General features: G+C 37.0%; 1 protein-coding gene and 1 long non-coding RNA gene across 2 annotated transcripts; both read right to left on the reverse strand.

Moving 5' to 3' along the window:
- Positions 1 to 281: 281 nt before the first annotated feature.
- On the reverse strand, positions 282 to 12,096 carry LOC143891402 (uncharacterized). Its single transcript, XR_013255310.1, has 7 exons — positions 11,682 to 12,096; positions 4,800 to 4,955; positions 4,555 to 4,656; positions 4,334 to 4,473; positions 1,869 to 1,929; positions 1,172 to 1,268; positions 282 to 653 (listed from the first exon to the last, which is right to left on the reverse strand). It is a non-coding gene; the product is annotated as an uncharacterized LOC143891402 (long non-coding RNA).
- Positions 12,097 to 19,294: 7,198 nt separating this feature from the next.
- LOC143891177 (uncharacterized) lies at positions 19,295 to 21,781 on the reverse strand. Its single transcript, XM_077395812.1, has 8 exons — positions 21,539 to 21,781; positions 21,354 to 21,416; positions 20,911 to 21,222; positions 20,537 to 20,781; positions 20,349 to 20,452; positions 20,014 to 20,078; positions 19,784 to 19,922; positions 19,295 to 19,677 (listed from the first exon to the last, which is right to left on the reverse strand). Exons 1-8 carry the CDS (start codon positions 21,779 to 21,781, stop codon positions 19,646 to 19,648), a joined length of 1,203 nt encoding a protein of 400 aa, XP_077251927.1. The 3' UTR covers positions 19,295 to 19,645.
- Between the last annotated feature and the right edge of the window lie 453 nt (positions 21,782 to 22,234).

Consider the following 22,234-nt stretch of genomic DNA (forward strand, 5'->3'; position numbering starts at 1 on the left):
GTATCCGTTTATCCGGATTCAAATCCGAATTCAAATTCATAAATGGATATCCGAATTCGAACGTATCCGTTTATCCGGTTTCAAATCCGAATTCGAATTCATAAACGGATATCCGAATTTAAATCCGAATTCGAATTCAGTGTCCGAATCCGTATTTGAATGTCTGAATTCATATCCGAATGTCCGAATTTGTATCCGAATTCGAATTCGAATAACCAAATTCATATTATCCGAATCCGAACACCTATTATAAAGAAGAAATTACAAACATACAATTCAAGTATTTGCAGATACCACTTTGAAATCATTTAAAAGAAATTACAAACATTCAGTTCAAGAAGAAATTAATAAAAGAGGAGGATTCAACCAGTCTAAAAAAAAAAGAGATTACAGATACCCCTGCGCGACTGCGCCCATCACTTCCTTTAGTACAACATTGCATTCTAATCCAGTAATCCTCAATGGAAATCATCAAATCAATATAACAAAAAAAAAGTAGCAGTTCAAGTGTTCAACCATCAAAACTCAAAGGGTCCACTCTCAAAACACATAAAGTTGCAAAACATGCTCATGTCAAACTACTTGGATCTTTGCCTCATGGCCCTCATCTTTCGGCGCTTCCTCTTGAGCATCCTCATGTGCTTCTTCTTCCACTGCAAAAATTATCAGATCCCACCATTAGAGAGATCAATGGGTAAAATAAATAGAACTTTTTCAATGAATGAAGACAAATCACAATAGCCATGAAGAAGTAACAAAGTTACTTATATATGAAATGAAAAAAGGGACAGAGCAGCTAAGTTGTGAGTGTGTGTGTGCACAAGAGAGAGAGAGAGAGAGAGAAAGAGAATAGTAATTATGATAACCGTCTGCCTAGAAATCATTAGGCATGAGGATATATATTATTCCATAAAATGAAAGAGGAAAGTGTTCCTGCGTAGCTGTGCAGGGAGCTCCCTGCACTTAAGTGGGCTTATAAAGCCTCCCATTGGTCACTTTTTGTGGAACCGCTATACGAACCAATGGGAGGCTTTTTAAGCCACTTAAGCGCATGAAAGCTCCATGCGCAACTGCGCATGAACGCTTTTCTCAAAATGAAATATGAATTATCAATGTTGAAATTCACAGAAGAAACGGTGAACCATGTTCAATTTATAGTCAAAGCTCATACCAGATGTCTGAGAAGAAACGATGACACCCTCTCCTCATTCTCTTCGGGATCAATGGAGCAAGTACTATAGACTAGTATTCCTCCAGGCTTTACCAACCTATAAATGAAACTTTTAGAGATAAAATACTTTAAAGGCCTCCATTCTTTTACAGAAACGTTAAAAGTACTTCAATGTTATATTTTTATCAACTGCTGACTATGTAATAATATATTAACTGTATATAATATTAGCTGCATATAGCCCTACAAGCATTTTACTGTGTAAGGTTCTCATTCTAACAGACACATGCCTGTTTCTATTTCACATAGGTACTACTTGATGTAAATTTAGGACTTTTAAGGTTTTACTGATTTCACATGATATGATGAAAATATGCATGAAGTATATGGGTGATAATCTGATTTTTGAGGAACCAAAGAACTGCAATAGTGAAATATGATTGATACATTTTCCAAAACTATTACACCTGAAAGTTTTCAGCATGTGCCATAAATGTAGCAAATCAGCAGTTTTCAGCATGTGCCATTGATAGAAACCACCATTGATATGAAAAGGGACTTGATTGAAAAGAAGCAATATGAATCACAAGCCCACATATTATTCAATTGCTGACCATGCCAATAACATATTATAAAAGTAGAATATAACACATCGTAGCAATTTTACAAAATAACAAGGTAGAAATGTAGAATATACCTGTCCAAATTCACTTGCAAAAGCATGGACCAAAACATCAATCAAGATCGAGAGCCTGAAACTGGTTTATAAAATAGAAAAAAAATCATTCATTATTAAAATTATCTTATAAACTAAGAACAAAAAACTAAATTAGTACTTTACTTACTTGCCGGTCTAGTTGTGGCAATCAATCTTTTGTACAAAGTAAGCTTTCTACCGTTTCAGAATTTAATAAGGTACGTGTATCCTCAATTACTCTACGTGCTTTACTGAAAGTTGACTCCGATGCAACTGTGGAAGCTGGAATTGCCAAAACATCTCGAGCAAGCTTTGAAAGTGTTGGAAATTTTTTTCCATAGTGCCTCCACCACTGCAATATATCAAATGCAAGAGCTTCGTCCTCGTTGAATGGAAACAAAGATTCTTCTAGGTATTGCTCCAATTCTGTCTTTTTAGCAAATGATGACAAAGTGGAACGCTTTTTAACAAACCTCCTAAAATCTCCAAAATCCAAGCTTGATTGAGTAGAAGTTCAACTAAACCAGATGAACGTTCTACTTGATCCCCAACCCCACAACCAAAAGGAGCTTCAAGTGAAGAGTCCTCATATTCTAAATAAAGTTCAAGGAGGACATTACAGACTTTATTTTTGTACACTTCAAAACAACTACCATAGATTTTCTCATAAAAATATTCAACAATATGCATCTTATACCGAGGATCAAGAATGATTGCAATTGTTAGCACCAAACTACATTCATCCCAATATTTATCAAACTTATCTTGCATAAAAAATGTCATCCTATAAATGTAGTCAACATCACTCAATTGCCACTCCTTCAATGTCAGTCGAATTTTGCACACCTCAATGAAGTAAAAGTTGGCAGTTGGATATTTAGTACCAGAAAGTCTTTTAGTCACTTCATAAAAGAGTTTCAAACATTCACATTTATTCTTTCCCATTTCCCATTCATCCTCAGTGGGTAGGAGCTTATACTCATTATCTAAGTCAGCTAGACGCTCAAATGCCTCTTTGAGCTCCAAAGCATCTCGTAACATCTCATATGTAGAGTTCCATCTCGTCTCAACGTCCAAACCCACATGTTTTTGGTAGTTAACCGAGTTTGACTCAATGCAAGACAAAAAATTTCATCTATGTATGGCGAGTGATTTATATATTTGACACCTTTTCGAATTCTCTCAATTAACCCATGAATGACCTCCATCCCCTTCTTCACAATTAAATTCACGTTATGGGCCGAACACCGAATATGGAACATGTCACCATAGTGGACAAGTAATCCCTTACTATTCAACCATGTTCTAATATCATCCAACATCCCTCTATTCGCACTAGCATTATCCACTACAATGTTAAATAACTTCTTGTCAATGTTCCATTCCAAAATCCGATTCTTCAACCAATCACATAACCGGTCACCACGATGTGGGTATTCAACAACATGAATAGAAATTAATTTTTTGTGCAACTTCCATTCCTCATCAATATAATGACAACTCACACAAAAATACCCACGGTTTTGATGTTCAGCTGTCCACCCATTAGTATTGAGACTAACTCTGGAGGATGCGTTTTCAATCTCTTTATAAATCATTGCCTTCTCATCATTATAAACACCCACCAAATCAGTTTTTACAGTGTTTCTTGAAAGAAATTTATAAGAAGGCATGCAATATGAAATCCAAAGCCGAAAGTACTCATACTCCGCAATGAGAAAAGGAAAGTCATGTTTTGCAATCATCTTAGCGTACAAGGCCCTCTCAACTGCTGGGTCAAATTTATGTATTGCTAATTTGGGAGATTGGTCATTACTACTTCTAGTCTTTCCAAGATAATATTGGGTAAGGTCGTTCGTTTGCTTCTTTTTAATACACGTTTTGAGATGATTCTTCAAATGAGTTGTTCCTTTTGAACTTGACCCATCAAATTTTTTTCTAGCAATGCATGCAAATGGCATCAATAACTCCACCACCCTTTACTTCCCTAGTAAATTTTGTCCATACAACTGATGTAGTCTTTCGACGCTTTAGTTCATTTTCAGGATTGGGATCGGAATCATCAGTGGCAGGTGGGGGAACACTTCTACTAGGGGCATAAGTACTTGCACCATGATTAGGAGGTATGGTATTAACACCAACTGAACTAGGGGTCGTAGCATCAGCACTACTAGACACAGGAGTAGCCAAATTCTGAGGTTCGGACATTGTTATGTTGGGTAAGGTCGTTGTTAGCAGCCTAAAAGGCACAGAGTTTAGCACTACCCTGTTTCAGTAATTGCGCTACCATCAACACAATTATTAGCACTCTTAAAGATAATGAGAAACTAATTAAGATAATAGAGACAAACCATCTATGGACAGACCTAATAGACAAGGACATGTTCATGCATGCATTCCTTGAGTTATTCAAGCAAGCCTCATTATTATAGAGGATGTAAATTCAAATAGGATAGCATACTCACAGAAACTTTTGTAGGAGCAATATGAGGCACAATCCTATGGTTTCTCTTCTCTTGCAGCTCTTGTGATTCACTAACAGAATTGTTGTTTGATGTTCCTCCTCGTTGATTCCGAGAGCTTTAGATCCTCAGCATAGAAATTGCTAATAAAAGAGAAATAGTAGAAAAATAAAAAATTAAGCAAAAATAATAACAACAAGAAATTGAGAAAGCAAATAACATACCCAAGAGTGGGTCTCTCCTTCAAGAAAGCACTGCAAATTGAGAAATCCAAACAGAGACCTTCAATTTAAACCACCTCAGTCCAAAAAGGCAAAATGACAGATCTGACCATGAACATTCATCTTAGATTACAGTTTGTTCCCAATTGTTTTTCAACAAAAGCTTAAATTAGCCCAACCTAAATTACACCTCACCATAGAAACTCACCAAATGCTAAAATTAAAACAAGAGAAGATGAAGAACATACTCATAGGGTTTGTCTTGAAGATTAAATCACAGCCGGAGGTGATGGGTAGCCGATGGAGAATGGCTGGTGTTCTCTTTCTCTTTTCTCTATAAATCCTCCTTGTAAAAACCCTAGCTATGGAAATGGTGGAGCTCAGTGGAGGAGGTAGCACATATCCTATTTTCAAGAAAATCCATATTGTAGAAAAGGAACAAAAGAAACCCACATAATAGAAAGTGAACAAGAGAAAACAGTGAAAAAAATGAACAATAAGCTAAAAATGAAAAGAAGTGGGTTTCACACCCTAGTGAAAAAAAATGGGTTTCACTAGGGTGTAACCCATTCTGATTTCTCCTTTGCTGTGTTTTGATCTTCCCATTCTGATCTTCAGATCAATGGCGTGTAGACGACTATGATTAGATAATTTTTACCCAAAAATCTAGAAATTGCCATGCAAAAATCACATTAATGACTGTGGTTAATTTCAAATATAAAAAGGGAAATGAAATTATTGAAAATATTGGAATATTGGATCCCTTTTCTTATAGCAAAAAAAAATGAAAAGGAACAAGGAACAAAATACGGTGGGTTTCACACAATCACACCCTAGCAAAAAAAAGGAACAAAATGAAAATGAAAATGAAAAGCGAAAAGGAACAACCAAATTCACTGGCAAGAGGACAATGCAATTTTGGGAAAGCACCGATGGACCTTACATGATTTTGTTTCAAGCTCACAAGTATGATCACATTGGCGTGCCTGTGCGAAGATGCAAGGAAGCACCAGAACAGTGTCCATGTCAGGGAGGAATTTTAGCAATGCAAAACATGCCCTTCCCTTGCTGTCATTTTATCTTAATCCGTTGAGTGGTGGAAAGATGAAATGCTTACATACCTATTTTTGTTGACTAAAGTTATCTGCATTTTAGTGCAAATAAGTTTTAATTTCCAGAAAGAGATCATACAGAATTTGGCCATGAAGATGGTTACAAGCTGCACTGTATACATTTGTATCGTTGTGACTATCAAATTAATGGTCACTGTGCTGACACTCCACAAATTCGTTTCTCATGAATCGAAGAGAGTTTATACAGTTTATTGTGAAAGGTTTTAGCCTTCTTTTTTATGTCATTCATAATGAAACAGTGGAGTAAAACAAATAAGAGCATGGTAGTTCATCTCTTGATACCCACATGCTTCACACAATCACACCCTGTGGACCCCGATCCGAGAGAGGCGGGGGACGAGCCCCACACTGAGAAGTCTCTCTCTCTCTAGATCATCCACGTGAATGGAGAGCTCTACCAAGGAACTCTCGAAAGAAGTGCCCCTCCCAGCATGAGTGGCGATACAAAGGGAGATACCTCTCGATTCGGGGACTAGCCCAGATTCGAGGCATACCTTTAAACAAAGAAGAGTCGCCATCCAAGGAAGTGGGCCCTGGATCCCATACTATGCTCTATTGCCACGGATAACCAGAGATATAAAAAGAAGGTTCGTGCCTGGTTACGAATTTGGAAGGTCCGAAGAGCACCTCATCCGCCCAAGTGCAAACACCTGGTCTCTTATGCCATTTACTTATTGATTTTGAAGAGTTTTGGGCGAAAGTCATGTGAAATGGGAACACATATCTCCGAGAAGACGTCTATCTAATCATGCATGTCTCGGAGGAATAATATGCACACATAAAAGAAATGAAATAAGTGTCACCTGAGAATAGCTAGGTTATGAGTGTCATACCTAATTGATGTCTAAATTCTGGTGTGCAAACACATGCATGCTACAGCTAAAGGTATAGGATCTGTACATGAAAGTAAGAAAACACAGAAAAAACACACAACACAAATCAATTATATACATAACTGGACAAGACAAATCCTAAAACTCTAATGCAATACTTGACTCGGACCAAGATGGCCGTCCATCCCAACTGCTTTACGTATCCCGGCCTCGGGAAGAATCAGAGTCAACTTAGTTCGATGGCCTATTCTAAACTAAATGTCTAACCATCTAAGTCTGCTATCCTAGACTCGATCCACTAGACTCGACTGATTTTTAAAGCTTTTTGTACGATTGCTTAAATTCAAGTGAATTATAATTTTTAGAACTCTCTATATGCCTTAACTAATGCAAGTTGATTAGCCTTAAGCTAATGCAGGTGGGCCCTACATCCTATGTGTAACTAGGCTGTGCATCCTAAAGAAAACCACGGGCTGACTATATGCTTCCTAGTCTAGCCATCGGTTCAACTAAATGTTTAACTGACCAACTCTAGGGCACTCACACGACAGGACACACCATATCAATACAAATCAGGACAGGCTCCTAACTCTAAAACACCCCAAATATCTAGGATAGACTCCTAACTCTAAGGGAAGATCTTTTTGAAAAAGGTTTTGAAGATTTTTTTGTATTTTTTGAAGGTTTGAAATGTTTATTTTTAAAGGTTTGGCTGGACTTGGGATATAAATCCCAAGCTGCACTACGTACCCTGTGGAAAGGGATCAAGCCAACGTAGTTCGGAATAGATTTTTCTAACTACTCTTAATGACTCAGATTTTTTAGAATTTTTGGTTTTTAAATGTTTTTGAATTTTCAAGTGTTTTTGACTCAAGAGGACAAATTCCTATCATCATAAGAGTATGACAGACTCCTGATATCCCGCAAAGGTTGGACATCATCATATGTTTTGCGGGGGAATTGGACAGAATCACGACTCTGCAAGGGTTGGACAGCATCATATACCTTGCAAAAGTGGATAAAAAATCACATGATTTGATGAGAGGTTGAAAAGAATCCTAACCCCTATGATGATAGGACTGACTCCTATGCTAAGACTGATTCTTTTAGACTAGCGACTCTAAGAGGGGGTGCTATCTAAACAAAGCATGTTTTTAGAGAAAGGGAAGACAAGGAAAGGTGCTAATGAGACTGGGCAAGTCTCCTAAAAGAGAGGTGGGCTCCAAGTATCCTTATCATTGCCCCTGCAATGATGAAAGGATTAGGACAACTATCAGACCAAGTTGGTCTTCAACTAAGAAGGGAGTTTCTAATGATGAGGCTAAGCAAGCCTCCTACGTGCGACTCACTAATGAGACAAAGCCTGTCTCTTAAAGAACATGACTCTCTATTGAGACATAGCTTGTCTCCCTAAAGGGTATTGACTATCTGCTGAGACATAGCTTGTCTCCTTAAAGGGTGGGCTCAAGATGTCTCTTTCATTGCCATTGCAATGAATGGGCTTCTAATACCTAAGGGTATCCAAAAGATTAGGCTAGTCTTCCTAATTAAAGAAGGGAGTGATATTTGGACTGAGCAAGTCCCCTAATGATGGGCTTGGGATATCTCCTTCATCGCCCTTTCATAATGAGAAAGGGCAAGGGTTCAAATGGTGTCTAAAAAGCTAAGAAACTTCTATCTAAAGAAGGAGAAAGAAAACAGGGGGGACTAGCATGACAAAGTATGTCCTTCTAAATATGGGCTTGGGCTAACGCCTTCATCACCCAAAGAAATAATGCATAATTTTAACCATCAAAGATATTGACAAAAGATTTCTATCCCCTAAACATCCTTATATGTAACTTACAAACTTGAGGATTTAAGATGAAATATTGAAAATCAATGAAATTTTGCATCTGTGAATAATGGGCACTCCAATCAACAAAGAATAGAATACAAATACTCAACAACATCAGACAATGAGAATTATTATGCTTAAGTCATATCTGCAAATGTTAGCACAGCCTACATCTTCTAATCCTAAATAGAATAACCAGTTATTACCATTTCAAATGGTCCAAAACCAACATTCATCAATTACCTCATTAAATTACAGGCCCTAACTTGAATCCATGAGCATAACCAATTGTGAATCAATAAAACATTAAACTGTGCAGAACCTAAAAAGAAACGCAAAGCTGAAGCTATATCCAAATGAAATGCCCAAAATTTATCACTATGTCCCACTGGATACGCACACATCACCCAAACCAACTTACCAAAAACATAAACACAAAGCAAGATTAATTTTAAAAATCAAATCCCATTATTTCCAACAAGATATACAACTCTCTTGAGCTATCTAGCCCCAATCTTATACTCAAATAATAACATTACATGTTGATTAACTAGTGAGAACAAATACCGGACAAATAATTCCATCCAATTGAACTTACCATAGCAGCAACCATGCTACATATCTTATAAGCATAAATGTAACTTTTCCTCTAGCATCCCAAATATAAAGAGAAATGATTTCAGTTCTTGGGAAGCTCTTATAAATCAATTGAAACAAGTTAAATTCAGGATCATTTCATCTCTCAATAAACTATAGTATGCACTATCTTGTCCTATGTGAAATGAACATGGGTGGAAGAAAGGTTGTCACTATCAAAATGAAGAAGTGGCTGCCATAACAAGTGTGGGGGGGCTGCACATATCAAAAGGGTGAGGGGCCGCAAATATCAAATGTGAAATGAGGACTGTCCATATCAAATGGGATGAGGGCTGCTATAAAATGCATGAGATTATGACAAAAAAAATGAGCAAATATTTAAGATTGCGCCCCTACAAAACCAAGGCAAGCATTTTCCTCTCTTCCTAACATATGACAATCAAAATATAATTGAAAATCACCTAAGAAACCCCACCTTCTCAGCCTTCTAACACCCAAACCAAGTTCATTCTTCTGATCATGTGAGAATACCTTATCTTAAAACCAATTCCAATTGTTCGTTAACTTCTACTCTCAATATGCCTCATATAGACTTCACATTTTCTTAATTCCAAGTAACATACATTCCAGGGATCACTCTTGTGGCAACACAAGACAGTGACAATAACACCCTAACCAAAACAGGTATGTGCTGAATTATACTGATCCTTTTAACACAAGAAACATGAAACTGAACTATAAAGGGATAAGCTGCACATAGAATTAGAACTGAACTTGTACAACTTATGGTGTGAACAGTAAACAGAAAAGCTGAACTCATGCTATTTATAGTGTCCTTTGTGAAGTAGAAAACTGAGTTTATGCAACCTACAGTGCCAAATGTGACTTGGAAAATTAAATTTGTACAGCTTGTAGTGATATATGTGAAGTAGAAAACTGAGTTTATGCAACCTACAGTGCCAAATGTGACTTGGAAAATTGAATTTGTACAGCTTGTAGTGCTATATGTGAAGTAGAAAAATTGAACTAAAGGATTTCGATAATGAAAATGATTCAAAGACTAAGGAATTCAATACAGCGAAGTTAAGCTACAACTTCCAAAAGCCATACTGACAAAGGAACTTACATTTCCATGTTTCATTAAGATGGGCACTCACATGCGAACTATTTCTTTAGCTAATATATATATATATATATATATATATATAGGAATGATCATTTACAGCAGCCCTCATACTAATTAAGCAAGTGATAGTAATAATAAAAATTATATACTGAACATATATATAAAAAATTACAAATTATGTACTCACAGATGATGTACAGTTTCAACCATTAAGATAGGATAATATTGAGCATGCAGGTAATAAGTATATTTTGTACCACAACCAACATATATTGTGCTCATGAAATAAACCACCAGATCTTAGCATTGTGCATCCATGTTATGCTACTCAATGAAAGAAAACCCAATATATTTTTATTTCATTACCAACAATGGGCTATTAAAAGAAAATCCAGCAAAATAAACCACATCATCGATTAAAATATTAATAACAAACTAAACAAGAAGAAATCTGATGTAATAAATAAAATAATCTATTTAACAGAAAAGATTAAAGTCTTTGAGATTATTTGGCATTGAAGCAAATAACAGGATAAAGAGATATTAATATCATAACTGTTTAGATAAGCAAGCATAACTGTCATGGAATTGGAATCCTCAATTGTAAGTTTTCCATGATCAAAACCTCTGTAATATTAACTCAAAGAATGCAAAAGGTGACTCAAATAGAAGCAAAGAAACATTTATTGATGGAATGCACATAATAGATTAAGATGTGGTGTGCATAACCATTTATGGAAATGCAAAGGGCTGGAATAGTTTGAAACCTTTAGATCCAAACTTCTATCTCTATGTTTATTCTAATACCTTTAATAGTCTAAGAGGAATTTGAAGGGAATAAATAAAGAAAACAAAACAGAATCAAGCCATATACCATGTCATCAACAAAATTAGAGCTTCAATCTTTGTCTCCTACTTAAAAGAACAAAATTTAAGTGTATCATAATTTAAAGACAAAGACTCAGTTCCAGTCTAATCTTATCTCAAGCATTTGTACAAGATCATAACCCAAGTTACTGTAGCAACAACTATCTAAAAGCTCCATGATTAGCTTATAAGAGACACGATTTTTTTCACAACCACTAACATATATATTTTTTCTTTTAAAGACATATAAATGAGTGTAAATAAATTTTCAGCACCAAATCAATATGAACTACTTACTGTCATCCACAACATATCCCTAAGAATAGAAATGACAACACATTTGAGACCCGAACTTGATAAATCTTAAAAGCAAATTGAATCGAAGTAAATCTGGATTATCATCATCATCCAAACAAGCATATGAACATCTCGATTTCAAGCTCTTTGTTTTTTTTATTCCAATTTCTATTCGACAGCCTTGATTCCTTTGCTCAGATCATAACAAATATATATGAAACATGCGCTTATCATCTTTGAATCTAAAACTGGAAAAAAATAATCACATCTAAAAAAATGATCTTAGCAAACCTAATTTCTAGCTAAAAAATATTTTTTGATCAAACAAACTATAACTCATTCAGAGAAACAGAAATTCTATCACCTAATAAATATTCGTTCATCAGACAGCAAAACAGAGGATTAATCTCAAGAATAAAACTAAAAGTAAATATAAATACCTTTAGGATAGATCCTCTTACTTTTCCTTTCTTTCTAATCTCAGATGATCTGAATTTCTTCTTGCAGCCTCGTCAAAATAAGAGATCTGCACTATATGCCTTCTTGATTTTTCCTCAATCTCTCATACGCTCGAAAAAAAAATCGGAAAAATGGCCTGAATCAAAGGAGTCCACCGGATTTAGGATCACAATGACCGGATCTAAGGTCTCACTACTCGGATCTAGGGTTTTACTGCAGGTATTAAGAGTTTTGCCTTAAAAAGAAACTGAAAGTTAAAAGAAGAGGATGAATTCATAAGGAATGGAGTATTTCTAGAAGGAAAATGGACCGGAATATGACCGGAGCGAAGCCGGAGAATGGCCGGAGAAGAAAGGTTGCACAATTTTAGGGTTTCGGTGACGAGGTCTACTTTATCTCTCTCTTTCTCTCTCTAAAAGGGGAAAAACGAAAATTTCCTTTTTTCTGAGTTTAAATCTGTATTTATAGATAAAGTAGGACGTTGATAAAGGCACTCCAAGTTAGCCTAGGGTGAAGTTTGGGACCCTAATTTCGGTTGAGCAAATTTTGATAGGCGCACGATACAATCGTGTCCTACTCGGATTTGAATCGCTCCGTTCCAGGATAAATCCGCCCCCTCTCAGGATAAACTCACCCCCCTTTCTGGTTTACAGTACAAGCATTGTCTTGGCTTGTTCGCTAGGCAAACGCACTCGGATTTCGATGAAATTTTGCAGAGACCTAGCTAGGACCCTAAGCTAGCCTAGGGTGAAGTTTGGGACCCTAATTCTTTTATTTGATGGGGTTTTGCTCAAACATGGAGGGATTAGGGTACGGTCAAATGGGGTGTCTACACACTCTAGCAAAAAAAAAAGAAAATTAAAAGCCAAAAAAAGAAGATTCACCCACTTAGAAGTAGAGAAAACAGAGAGCTTTTCTTCTCCGATCTGATCCCTCTCTCTCTCTCGCGCTTGGTGGTGGGGCCGATTGGAGGCGGGGATGAGGTGGAATGCCGGTGGCGAAGTCGGCGGCGGCGAGAAGATGGAGGGAGCCGACGAAAACCCTAGCAGACCAACAAAAAAGCTTTTCTGTGTTTGTGTAATTGTGTGTTTCTCCCAACAGAAAAGCCCTAGTCGATATTAATAATGAATGATTTATTCCTCCCCCTTTTCTTCCCCAGGCAGCCGGCTCCCTTATTTAAAAAGTAATGTATGGAGTATGGGCGGTATGGCCACACTATAGGATGATTCAGACCGTCCATGTGATGCCACAAAGAAAATCGGCTAGCTGATTACACCTAAATTCTAGGTACATGTTTGGTCTAATTGGTTTAATGTGAATTTTTATTTTTAGGGAAAAATACACTTAGACCCCCGTGGTTTTTGACACAATCAACTTAACCCCTAATGTTTAAAAAGTTACAAGTAGACCCCCTGTGGCCCTGTTGTTTCAATTTGTATAAGGTAGGCCCCCTCTTTTGAAACAATATCAATGCTAATGAAGACCCCATACACCCCTCCAAACCCCATACCCGAATCCAAACACTACCAAAAACACAATGGGCCCACATTAGTTGGATGATCCAAAGCGTTCATTTGATGGGCCCTGACATAGATAGGGTGTGCCCAAAAAATCAGCTCCATAGGATCATCCTAATCCTTCAATCTGTGGACGAACCGTTAACTGAGGGGTCTACCTTACACAAATTGAAACCACAGGGGGTCTAAGTGTAACTTTTTAAACATTAGGGGTTAAGTTGAATGTGTCAGAAACCACAGGGGGTCTAAGTGTAACTTTTTAAACATTAGGGGTTAAGTTGAATGTGTCAGAAACTACAGGGGGTCTAAGTGTATTTTTCCCTTATTTTTATACATGTAAACATAACTACATTGTGTTACATGTATTATGTATACAAAAATATTTCTATAGGATGATCCTAGCCCGCCGATCTATAGGATCATCCTATGGAGATGATTTTTGGGGAACAACCTATTTACACTGTGTCCCATCACACGGATGGTTTGGATCATCCTATGCTGTGGTCCGAACAATACTTATAGAAAAATATGGGACTATAATTCTATAAAGGCTTACACCATATAACACTAGCCGGAGGAACACGATCTTCCAATATTTTACGGGACTATAAGGGCTCACTCTATGATGGAAACCTCCATAGATCAAAGGGCTAGCATCATCCTATTTTGGGGAACAACCTATCTATGTTGTGTTCCATCACATGTAAGGTTTGGATCATCCTGTGATGTGGTCCGTATAGTACTTTTTGAAAAATACGGGCTTCCACCATATAAAATCTCATTTTATATTTTCTTTATACGCTTTTCCACAAAGTTACACTTACAAGTTTACAACAATCCAAACAGGGCCAAGCTAGTTAACTTTAAGATAGAAATAAATTAAATAATTAGCCCTCTAAGGCTCCAAGTAACCATATTGGCATATTCATTTAATTTCCCTCTAGAATGTGAAGAGAAAATAAATTTCACAAAAATTGGTTCTATTGTAGTTATTTTGGATTTATTTCTAGGAAAATTACTTCTATCAGAATTACTTTAAAGAAAATTGCTTCTATCTAAAGTTAACTTCGTGTTTGGATTGTTAAAAACTTGTAATTTTGTAGAAGAATTTGGAAAGGAAAAACATTTGTAACATTTTTAAAAAATTGGATTCTTGGTATTACGTGATCCTTAAGGACTATTTACCAATTATTTTGCAAATTAGGGATTTATATTAAATAAATATTAAAATGTAAATATATATATATATATATATATATATATATGGATGGCAGAAATGTAAATCTAATTATATTTGAGGTGTTCCTCCGGCAAAAATATAAATTTTATATGATGATATTATTAATAATAAATATTAATAAAAATAAAATGATTCCGGATACGGATTCGGATACAGATACGGATTCGGATATATGGATACGGATATACGGATTCGAATATACGGATATGTATACGGATTCGGATATACGGATATGGATTCGGATATACGGAACGTATATTCAGGATATTCGGATACGGATGCGGATACGGATTCGGATATCCGGATCCGAATATTCGGGATAAACGGATGTACTTCTTGGATTCGGATGTTAAACGGATCGGATGTACCATTTACCAGATTCGTATCCGCTAAGAGCCGAATATCTCATAAACGGATTCGGATAATATCCGGTTGAAACGGATTCGGATAATATTCGCTTTAAACGGATTCGGATGCGGACGGTAATCGGATTTTCGAATGTCCATTTACAGGCCTAGTTCCCAATATGTCCTTCATAATTGTATGAGGGAAAGTGGGCCCATTTTGAAGGCCCAATGACCAATTATAAAGCTATAAGAATCCATGTGGAATGTTCGTTGTCAAATAATGCCTGGCAATAATGGATTTTCTCTATTACATGATTCTATTATTGTTGGTTCAAGCACTTTTGAGGACATGATAAAAATTAGATAATTGTTTGTTCGAATTTACTCTCGATTTCATGTGAATGATGAAATGAGTCACGATGATATAAATGAAGTGAATTGAATTCAGCCAGTTGGTAGTTAAGCATTTGGGCTACATTTTTGTTGGTCAAATGGAGAGACTGATTAATGATGGAATTCTGCATCCCCTTGACTTTTTCGATTTTGATATAAGGATTGTGTTAAATGAAAACAAAGAATAATTAGAAGAGTGCCGCCGGGAGTACAAATCTATTAGAGATCATTTACACTGATATCTATGGGCCTTTTTTGAATACTAACCTTAGCGGTGAGAGATTTTTTTATTACCCTCGTAGATGACTTTAAATTCATGCTTCAGTTACTTTTATCTTATCAAAAAACGTCAAAAGCCTTACATACATTTAAGATTTATAAGGCTGAAGTTGAGCTACAATTTGAATTAAAAATCACAGTTGCGAGGTCTGATAGACGCGATGAGTACTGTAGTATATACTATGAAATGAACCTGCAAACTAGATGCATTTGCGATTGACTTACGAGCTTGTACAATAAGGAATTTAACAACTATCAAGCAATTTACATGTATACGATAATTAATCTAACTTCTAAATACTATATATAAAGGCAAAATGATGTGTTAATTTCTTCCACCCTTTGCCTTAATTTCCCATTGTATCCCATATTTTTCGGCACGTTCTTTCCGTCTATTCCCTTCCACGTCCCGCCTTGAATTTCGTAAACTTCCACCTATATCCTTTTTCTGCTACTTCTTTTTCTTCATTTCCGCTTCTTTTATGCCCTTGATGCGTCAAAAAAAGACGCCAGCTGTCACCTTTTTTTAATGTATTTTATCTACTACAATATAACTGGAGGAAAAAGAATTTCTTTTCTTTTACCATTAACCCCTTTACTGATATCTAACATCTATCTCTATGAGAAATTATTTGAGGGTAAAATCGTCAATCTACATACAAAAAGTAAGGTAACTATCTATGACAATTACGGCAAAAAACTACCAAGAAGAGGTATAGACATATGACAACGACGAAAAAACAACTTTATATTACACATGCAGGACACTTGCAAAATATTGGCGGATTCCGGGCACCTGAAGAGGAACAACAATTATGGAAACCTCTATCGATTCGAGGGCTAGGATCAGCCTATGGAAATGATGTTACGGGCACAACCGATTGATGTTGTGTTCCATCACATGGACGGTTTGGATCAACCTATAACCCTCTATCGATCGAAGGGTTAGGATCAACCTATGAAAATTATTTTTGGGGCAGAACCTATTTAGGGAGTGGCCCATCTAATGGACGGGTTGGATCATCCTATGGTACGGGCCATACCGTACATTTTAATAAAGTGAGGAGTGTGATCATCAAAATACGGTGAGGGCAGTATCAAAATATGCGATTCCGTGCCATTATCAAAATATGCGATAAAAGGTGTTAAGAAGTTGCAGAATTATCCATACAATGAAGACAAAGGAACCAATAAAGGAACAAACATGTATCATTTAGCACTGTTCAGTTTAGATTTAGAGAATCAGTTTTCGCCCTATTCTAAAACACATTTCTTTAGTAAATGCGTTAATCTCTCTCTCTCTTTTTCTTCTATTATAGGGATTACTGGACAAGTTGATCATTCCCGTGCTTAGCAAAAAAAAAAGGTAAGATGCAAATCATTCAAAAAAGCATGTTTCAATTTTATTTTATTTTTTGATATTTCTCAGCAGCAAAAGATCCTCTTTATGTTATCATTTAAATTTTAAATGGCGATGCACGTGCATTTTTACTTGTAGTTATAAAAAAAGTACATCTATATGTAACTAGTATAGATTGGTTCCTTGTTATTTAAATTAAGATATTTAATAGCTATAGAAAAATTTATATTTATAAGATATTTAATACTTAAAAAGGAAGTTATGTTCATAAGAAATGAAAGTTAAAAGAAATCATTACTAATTTTTTTTATCAAGCAACCAAAATTATCAAATAATTATGATTTTATGGTCATATTATCTCCACAACAAGGCCTACCAAAATAAGGGTCACTAATTTCTTTTGGGGGCCAACTTGCTGTATCTTCTATGAACTATCTATTCAAAGTAAGGGCTACCAAGGAAAGATCTGGATATGGGTTTTCTAGGGGGGAGAGAGAGAGAGAGAGAGAGAGAGAGGTTCCACATGTTGTGCCGGAAGAGATTAGGGTTTAAAGATAAACTGCAAGATACCCTTTTTGGCCCTATTTGGTTGCAAAAAACGTGGAAGATGGCTGGGCATTTCCCGGAATATGGAACGCCGGAAGTTGTTTGATTGCCAAATTTGAGTTCAAATTCCATTTGACTATAAGACATGGAGGGGGCATCATTATTAGCTTTTTTCCTAGGTAGCACCTATGTGGCAGAATTGTCCCCCATACTAATCTTCCAACCGAAAACCTCCATTTTGGTGGGTTTTAAAAGGGAGAAGAGTAGAATATGTCTAGTCTTGTGTAATCATGACATTTTTCTCTCTCTCTCTCTCTCTTCCCTCTCTCTCTCTTCTACTATCTATTTTGGTAATGACACCCCTATATTTTCCACACCTCTTCTAGAGGTTTGACGCCCCATTTATCATCTTGCTCAGTTGGGATCAGGTGGACTTGATTACGTTCGTCCGACAAGGAAGCTTTCTCTTTTTTTTTTAGATTCGTTGGGACCATTTGTGTTTGTTGGATCGTCTTCCTTGTCTGATGAGGACTCAAATGAGACCTCTTCAGGGTCGGAATAGTCATCCGATTCAGTGTCTTCCTCACTCTCCATTCCTTCATCTGTGCTTTGTTGGAGCTTTGAATAATTTTCTTCTTGATCCAGGTTCTCAAGGATGTTGAAGTTGTTCTTGGTGGGAATGGCAGTCTTATGATGATTGTTCTCGTCTTCAAGATTTTCAAAGATGGAGTATGAGTTTGAAGAGATTTTGGTCGGTATACTTTTTGATTTATTGGGGGGAGGGCTATGAGAAGCTTCAGGACTTGTTTGGTGAAGGTTCTCTTTTGTGCTATGGTTCAGAGCATCAGGGTCTTTGCTCTGGATGGGTCTCCATTCTTGTCTTTGTGGAATGGGTTTTGATTTTTCTTGGTTATAGGACAAAAGGAGGCTGAGTGGCTGAAAGTGTTACAAAAAGGGCATGATCGAGGCTTCCATTCATACTCCATGGCTTGGTTAATTTGACCAGAGGAGGAACTAATAGTGAGGGTGTCTGGGAGTTCTGAAGAGGTACCCACTTCAATACATAGCCGAGCATAGCTAAGTCTGGTAGCATTGGCAGTACGAGAGTCCGTGTAAAGAGGCATTCCAATTCTGCTGGCTATTATGCTCAAGGCTTTTGAAGTGCAAAATTTCAGGTGCAATCCAGGAAGTCTAATCCATATGGCTCTGTTCACTTGTTTTCCCAGGAAAGGAAAGGAATCTGACGTGGCAAAATGAAAAGGAAAGGAAAAGAAACTATGATTTTCCCATGCTTTCTCACTGTTCACTTGCCCAGAAAGGGAGGGAAAATATGCAGGAAAGTTATTTTCTCGCTGTTCACTTGCCCAGAAAGCAAGAGAAAATATGCAGAAATCCATATTAAACATATTTTGCACAAGATTTTTTTTTGGCGTTAAATGCTACCGCATAAACAACACGTACATAGATCCCTAATCCATCCAAATGAACCTAGCAAGCTTCTATATAGGATCCTTCCATTTCAATCTGCATAAAATGAAATGTCGATATCGGTTGTTGAAACTTCTTTACGCAATCTACATTCCAATGCAACTAATTACGCTACAAATTGAAAATTAAAAAAGGTCTTTCTCAAATTAACCAAACCTGTAAGAGGTCTTTCTCAAAAATCGTCTACTGAATTTCAAAAGAGACCTATCCGGGATTCTAATTGAGATAAGACAAACAATTCTCCTCTAGGTTAATCCAAAATACTGTTTTAGGCGAATGAGAAAAAGGCTGCGGCCCTCGCAAGACTTTAGCAGAACTATCAGTATAAATGTTTTTCTTTAGCTTTTGCTTAAAACATGAAAAGTGATTTTCTCCACATGCATATTGGCCATTTTTTATAGGCCCAAGCTACTTCATCCATCTGTGAAGAGAAAATGTTTGAATTGGTAAAAAAAAAAACATATGCATATTAGTCATCTGAGAACTTGCATGTTGCTCAACTATTGTCCAAAATATTTTGATCATAACCAAAAATATGGTAATTTAAACTGAAAAAATATGCATCACCCAAAGCTGAACTAGTTAGTAGTACCTTGAGAAACAATCTAACCACAGCTTGAATGAACTCGAAGTTGTTTCTGCAGGAAACCTCGAGAATAAAATAATCCAATAACATTTCAATAGAACACAACTCTAGTCTCCCTTCAGGTTCTGGCAGATCTTCATCATCTATTATCTGAAGCATTCGGAGCTCCATATCTAGAGTCGAGGGGGATCAACCTTTGAGGTAGTCTGTGAATGTTGAAACTGGCACAGAGAAATATAAAGATGTAAAATTAACAAATTGTTTTCTGGCAGCTTCTTGAAATAGTTAATTTATGCTAATAAAACAATATAATCATAATTAACATACTTGTTCTAACGGTTCCCATCATCACTGAAACACAAATCAGTAATATGGTCGGTATGACCTTCAAATTTGCGAACCATCCGTTGAGCCACAACATCAAACAGACGGAGAACCATATCATCTGTTGCAATGGCCAAAAGACCTGAAAATATAACATTGAACATTGTGTCATCATATTTGCTTCCTAAACGAGAATAGCAAGATTGAATAATAAACATCTTATAAACAAGTACCATTGGTTCGGTGATAGACAATCTTGATCGGTAATGAAGCACATTTTTTTTGGCATTAAATGCTACTGCATAAACAACACGTACATAGTATGATCCACCAACAGAAATTAAACATAAGTTATAACATTTCTACCAAAGTCTTTGTACACCCAAAATATAGATATACACACATTAGTTCATATATACGGTTCAACAAAAAATACATAAACATCACAAAGCCAAACGGCGCAGAATGCGCCCCAACATCTCCACTCGATCCATCTCGTCCAGAGAAAGGAAGGCCTCAGCTTCCTTCTGATGCCCATGCAGGTAAATATAAGCATCAATGAGCTCACCTCTAGCGAAACCATCAATGTTCAACACGGCATCTTTGAGGTCAGGGAGGCTGTGTACCTCACTAGTAGTAATTTTGGCATCAGCAACCATTTTAATGCCCAGTCTGCATATAAAACCATAATGTGAGTCAACATACCTCATAAACAAGTAGAAAAAAGTCTAAAATGCTACTGTCATAGGTACTAACTCCACACCAATGGCTAACCCCAAAAACCAAGGAACATTGTGGATGTCCTCTTCACGCTTGTCTTTCAAATCCTCATGGCTCTCAATATATGCATTTAAGGCTGCTTCTGCCTCCTTCCTTGTGGCATAGGAGCGATAAGATGCTCCACTATACTTGTTCACTTGAAGGTGGCAGTCTGCCCAACTCTTGAATATGCCCACCTGTCGTCCCTTGAAAACAACATAAAACTTATCCTTCGCCATTACCTGGTACCACATAAACAACACATACATAGCTGCAACAAGAAATGATAGATAAACAACATTTACTTATGATTTGGGCCAAGGACCACAACCTTCACACACACACACACACACACACACACACACACACACCTTGTGATGCCCGAGCAGGTACACATAAACATCAACGAGGTCACCTCTGGGGAAGCCCCCAATTTCAAGCACGGCATCTTTCAAGTCAGGGAGGCTGTGCACCTCACCAATAGTAATTATGGCATCAGCAACCCTATTTAAGCTGGAAGACACAACCTGCAACTCCGATAGAAGTGCAGCATTAGGACGCTTCTTTGACTTCTTCCCACCACTAGCAGATGGGCCCCTGATAGGAGAAGAGTCACTATAGCCAATGCTAGCATCTAAGGCAGGTGTAGATGAAGACCACCATGAGGCGGAGTACGGAGGAAGCTGTCGTCCATATCATCTAGCCCAACCGGAAGGGTCGATGAAGAAGCACCATGTGTGTCCTGCATCGGCTGAGTGGGATCCCTTCTTGTATTCCTGGCATCCTCCCCACGTGCGTAATCATCATCGCAGACAGCTTTCATATCTTCGTAGAGGGGATACCGTTTGCTAAAGAAGCGTTGGTGTTCTAGATGCAACTGTAAAAAAGGAAAGGAATTGTCACGGAATATTATTTAAACATGTAACTTATAAATAGAGGAAGCGATATACGAAAAATAAATATTACCCTTAAGTATTCATTCTTCACTTATTCGTCAACCGATAACTTGCATATGGTTTCATCCCAGCCAAAGCCACTGAGATTTATGATGGAGTTCAGAGTCCTATAAGTTGTCTTCAGTGTCTTCAACCGATTTTTCACATGCTCTTTCATTAGGGTCATGTTCAAGACAGTAACTAGTTCCTGCACAACAGCAAAATAAGCACACTCTTTGAACCCAGCACCAGTTTTCTGCCCCTCGGCTATCTGATTCTTAAGAGCTGCCGAGAGAGCCCCATCCATAGTCAATTCCATGAGACATTCACCTTCTTATCAGCTGTACCTGCAGTTGCTGCCATCTCGCCTGCAACTTTTCGAAACACTTCATATAAAAAACTTCAATCATAGAATTATAGATAACCAATAGACATAACCAATCTTAGAAGATACATTAACCAATACTGTAGCAAACATAGAAATTACATAAACATATCTCAACCTAGCACACTAAATGAATATCTATAAAAATAGTACACCACAAAGAAAGGACTATAAGCTACAGTTCCAACAAAGTACACATCGAAAATGTAAACACAGGTGCGTTTCCTAACAACGACGACGTGCTTGGAAATCATTCCACATCTGATTCATGATTGTGGTTCGAATGTTACGACCTTCCCTTAAATCCTCGGCCCTGGTCATAGGAGGAGGAGGAACATGTCCTCCCTCCTCTTCCTCTTCAGGTGGAAGCAATGC

Source organism: Tasmannia lanceolata, unplaced genomic scaffold, assembly GCF_043159265.1.
Source record: "Tasmannia lanceolata isolate RefF3 unplaced genomic scaffold, GAP_Taslan_0.1 ptg000013l, whole genome shotgun sequence".
Classification (NCBI taxonomy): domain Eukaryota; kingdom Viridiplantae; phylum Streptophyta; class Magnoliopsida; order Canellales; family Winteraceae; genus Tasmannia; species Tasmannia lanceolata.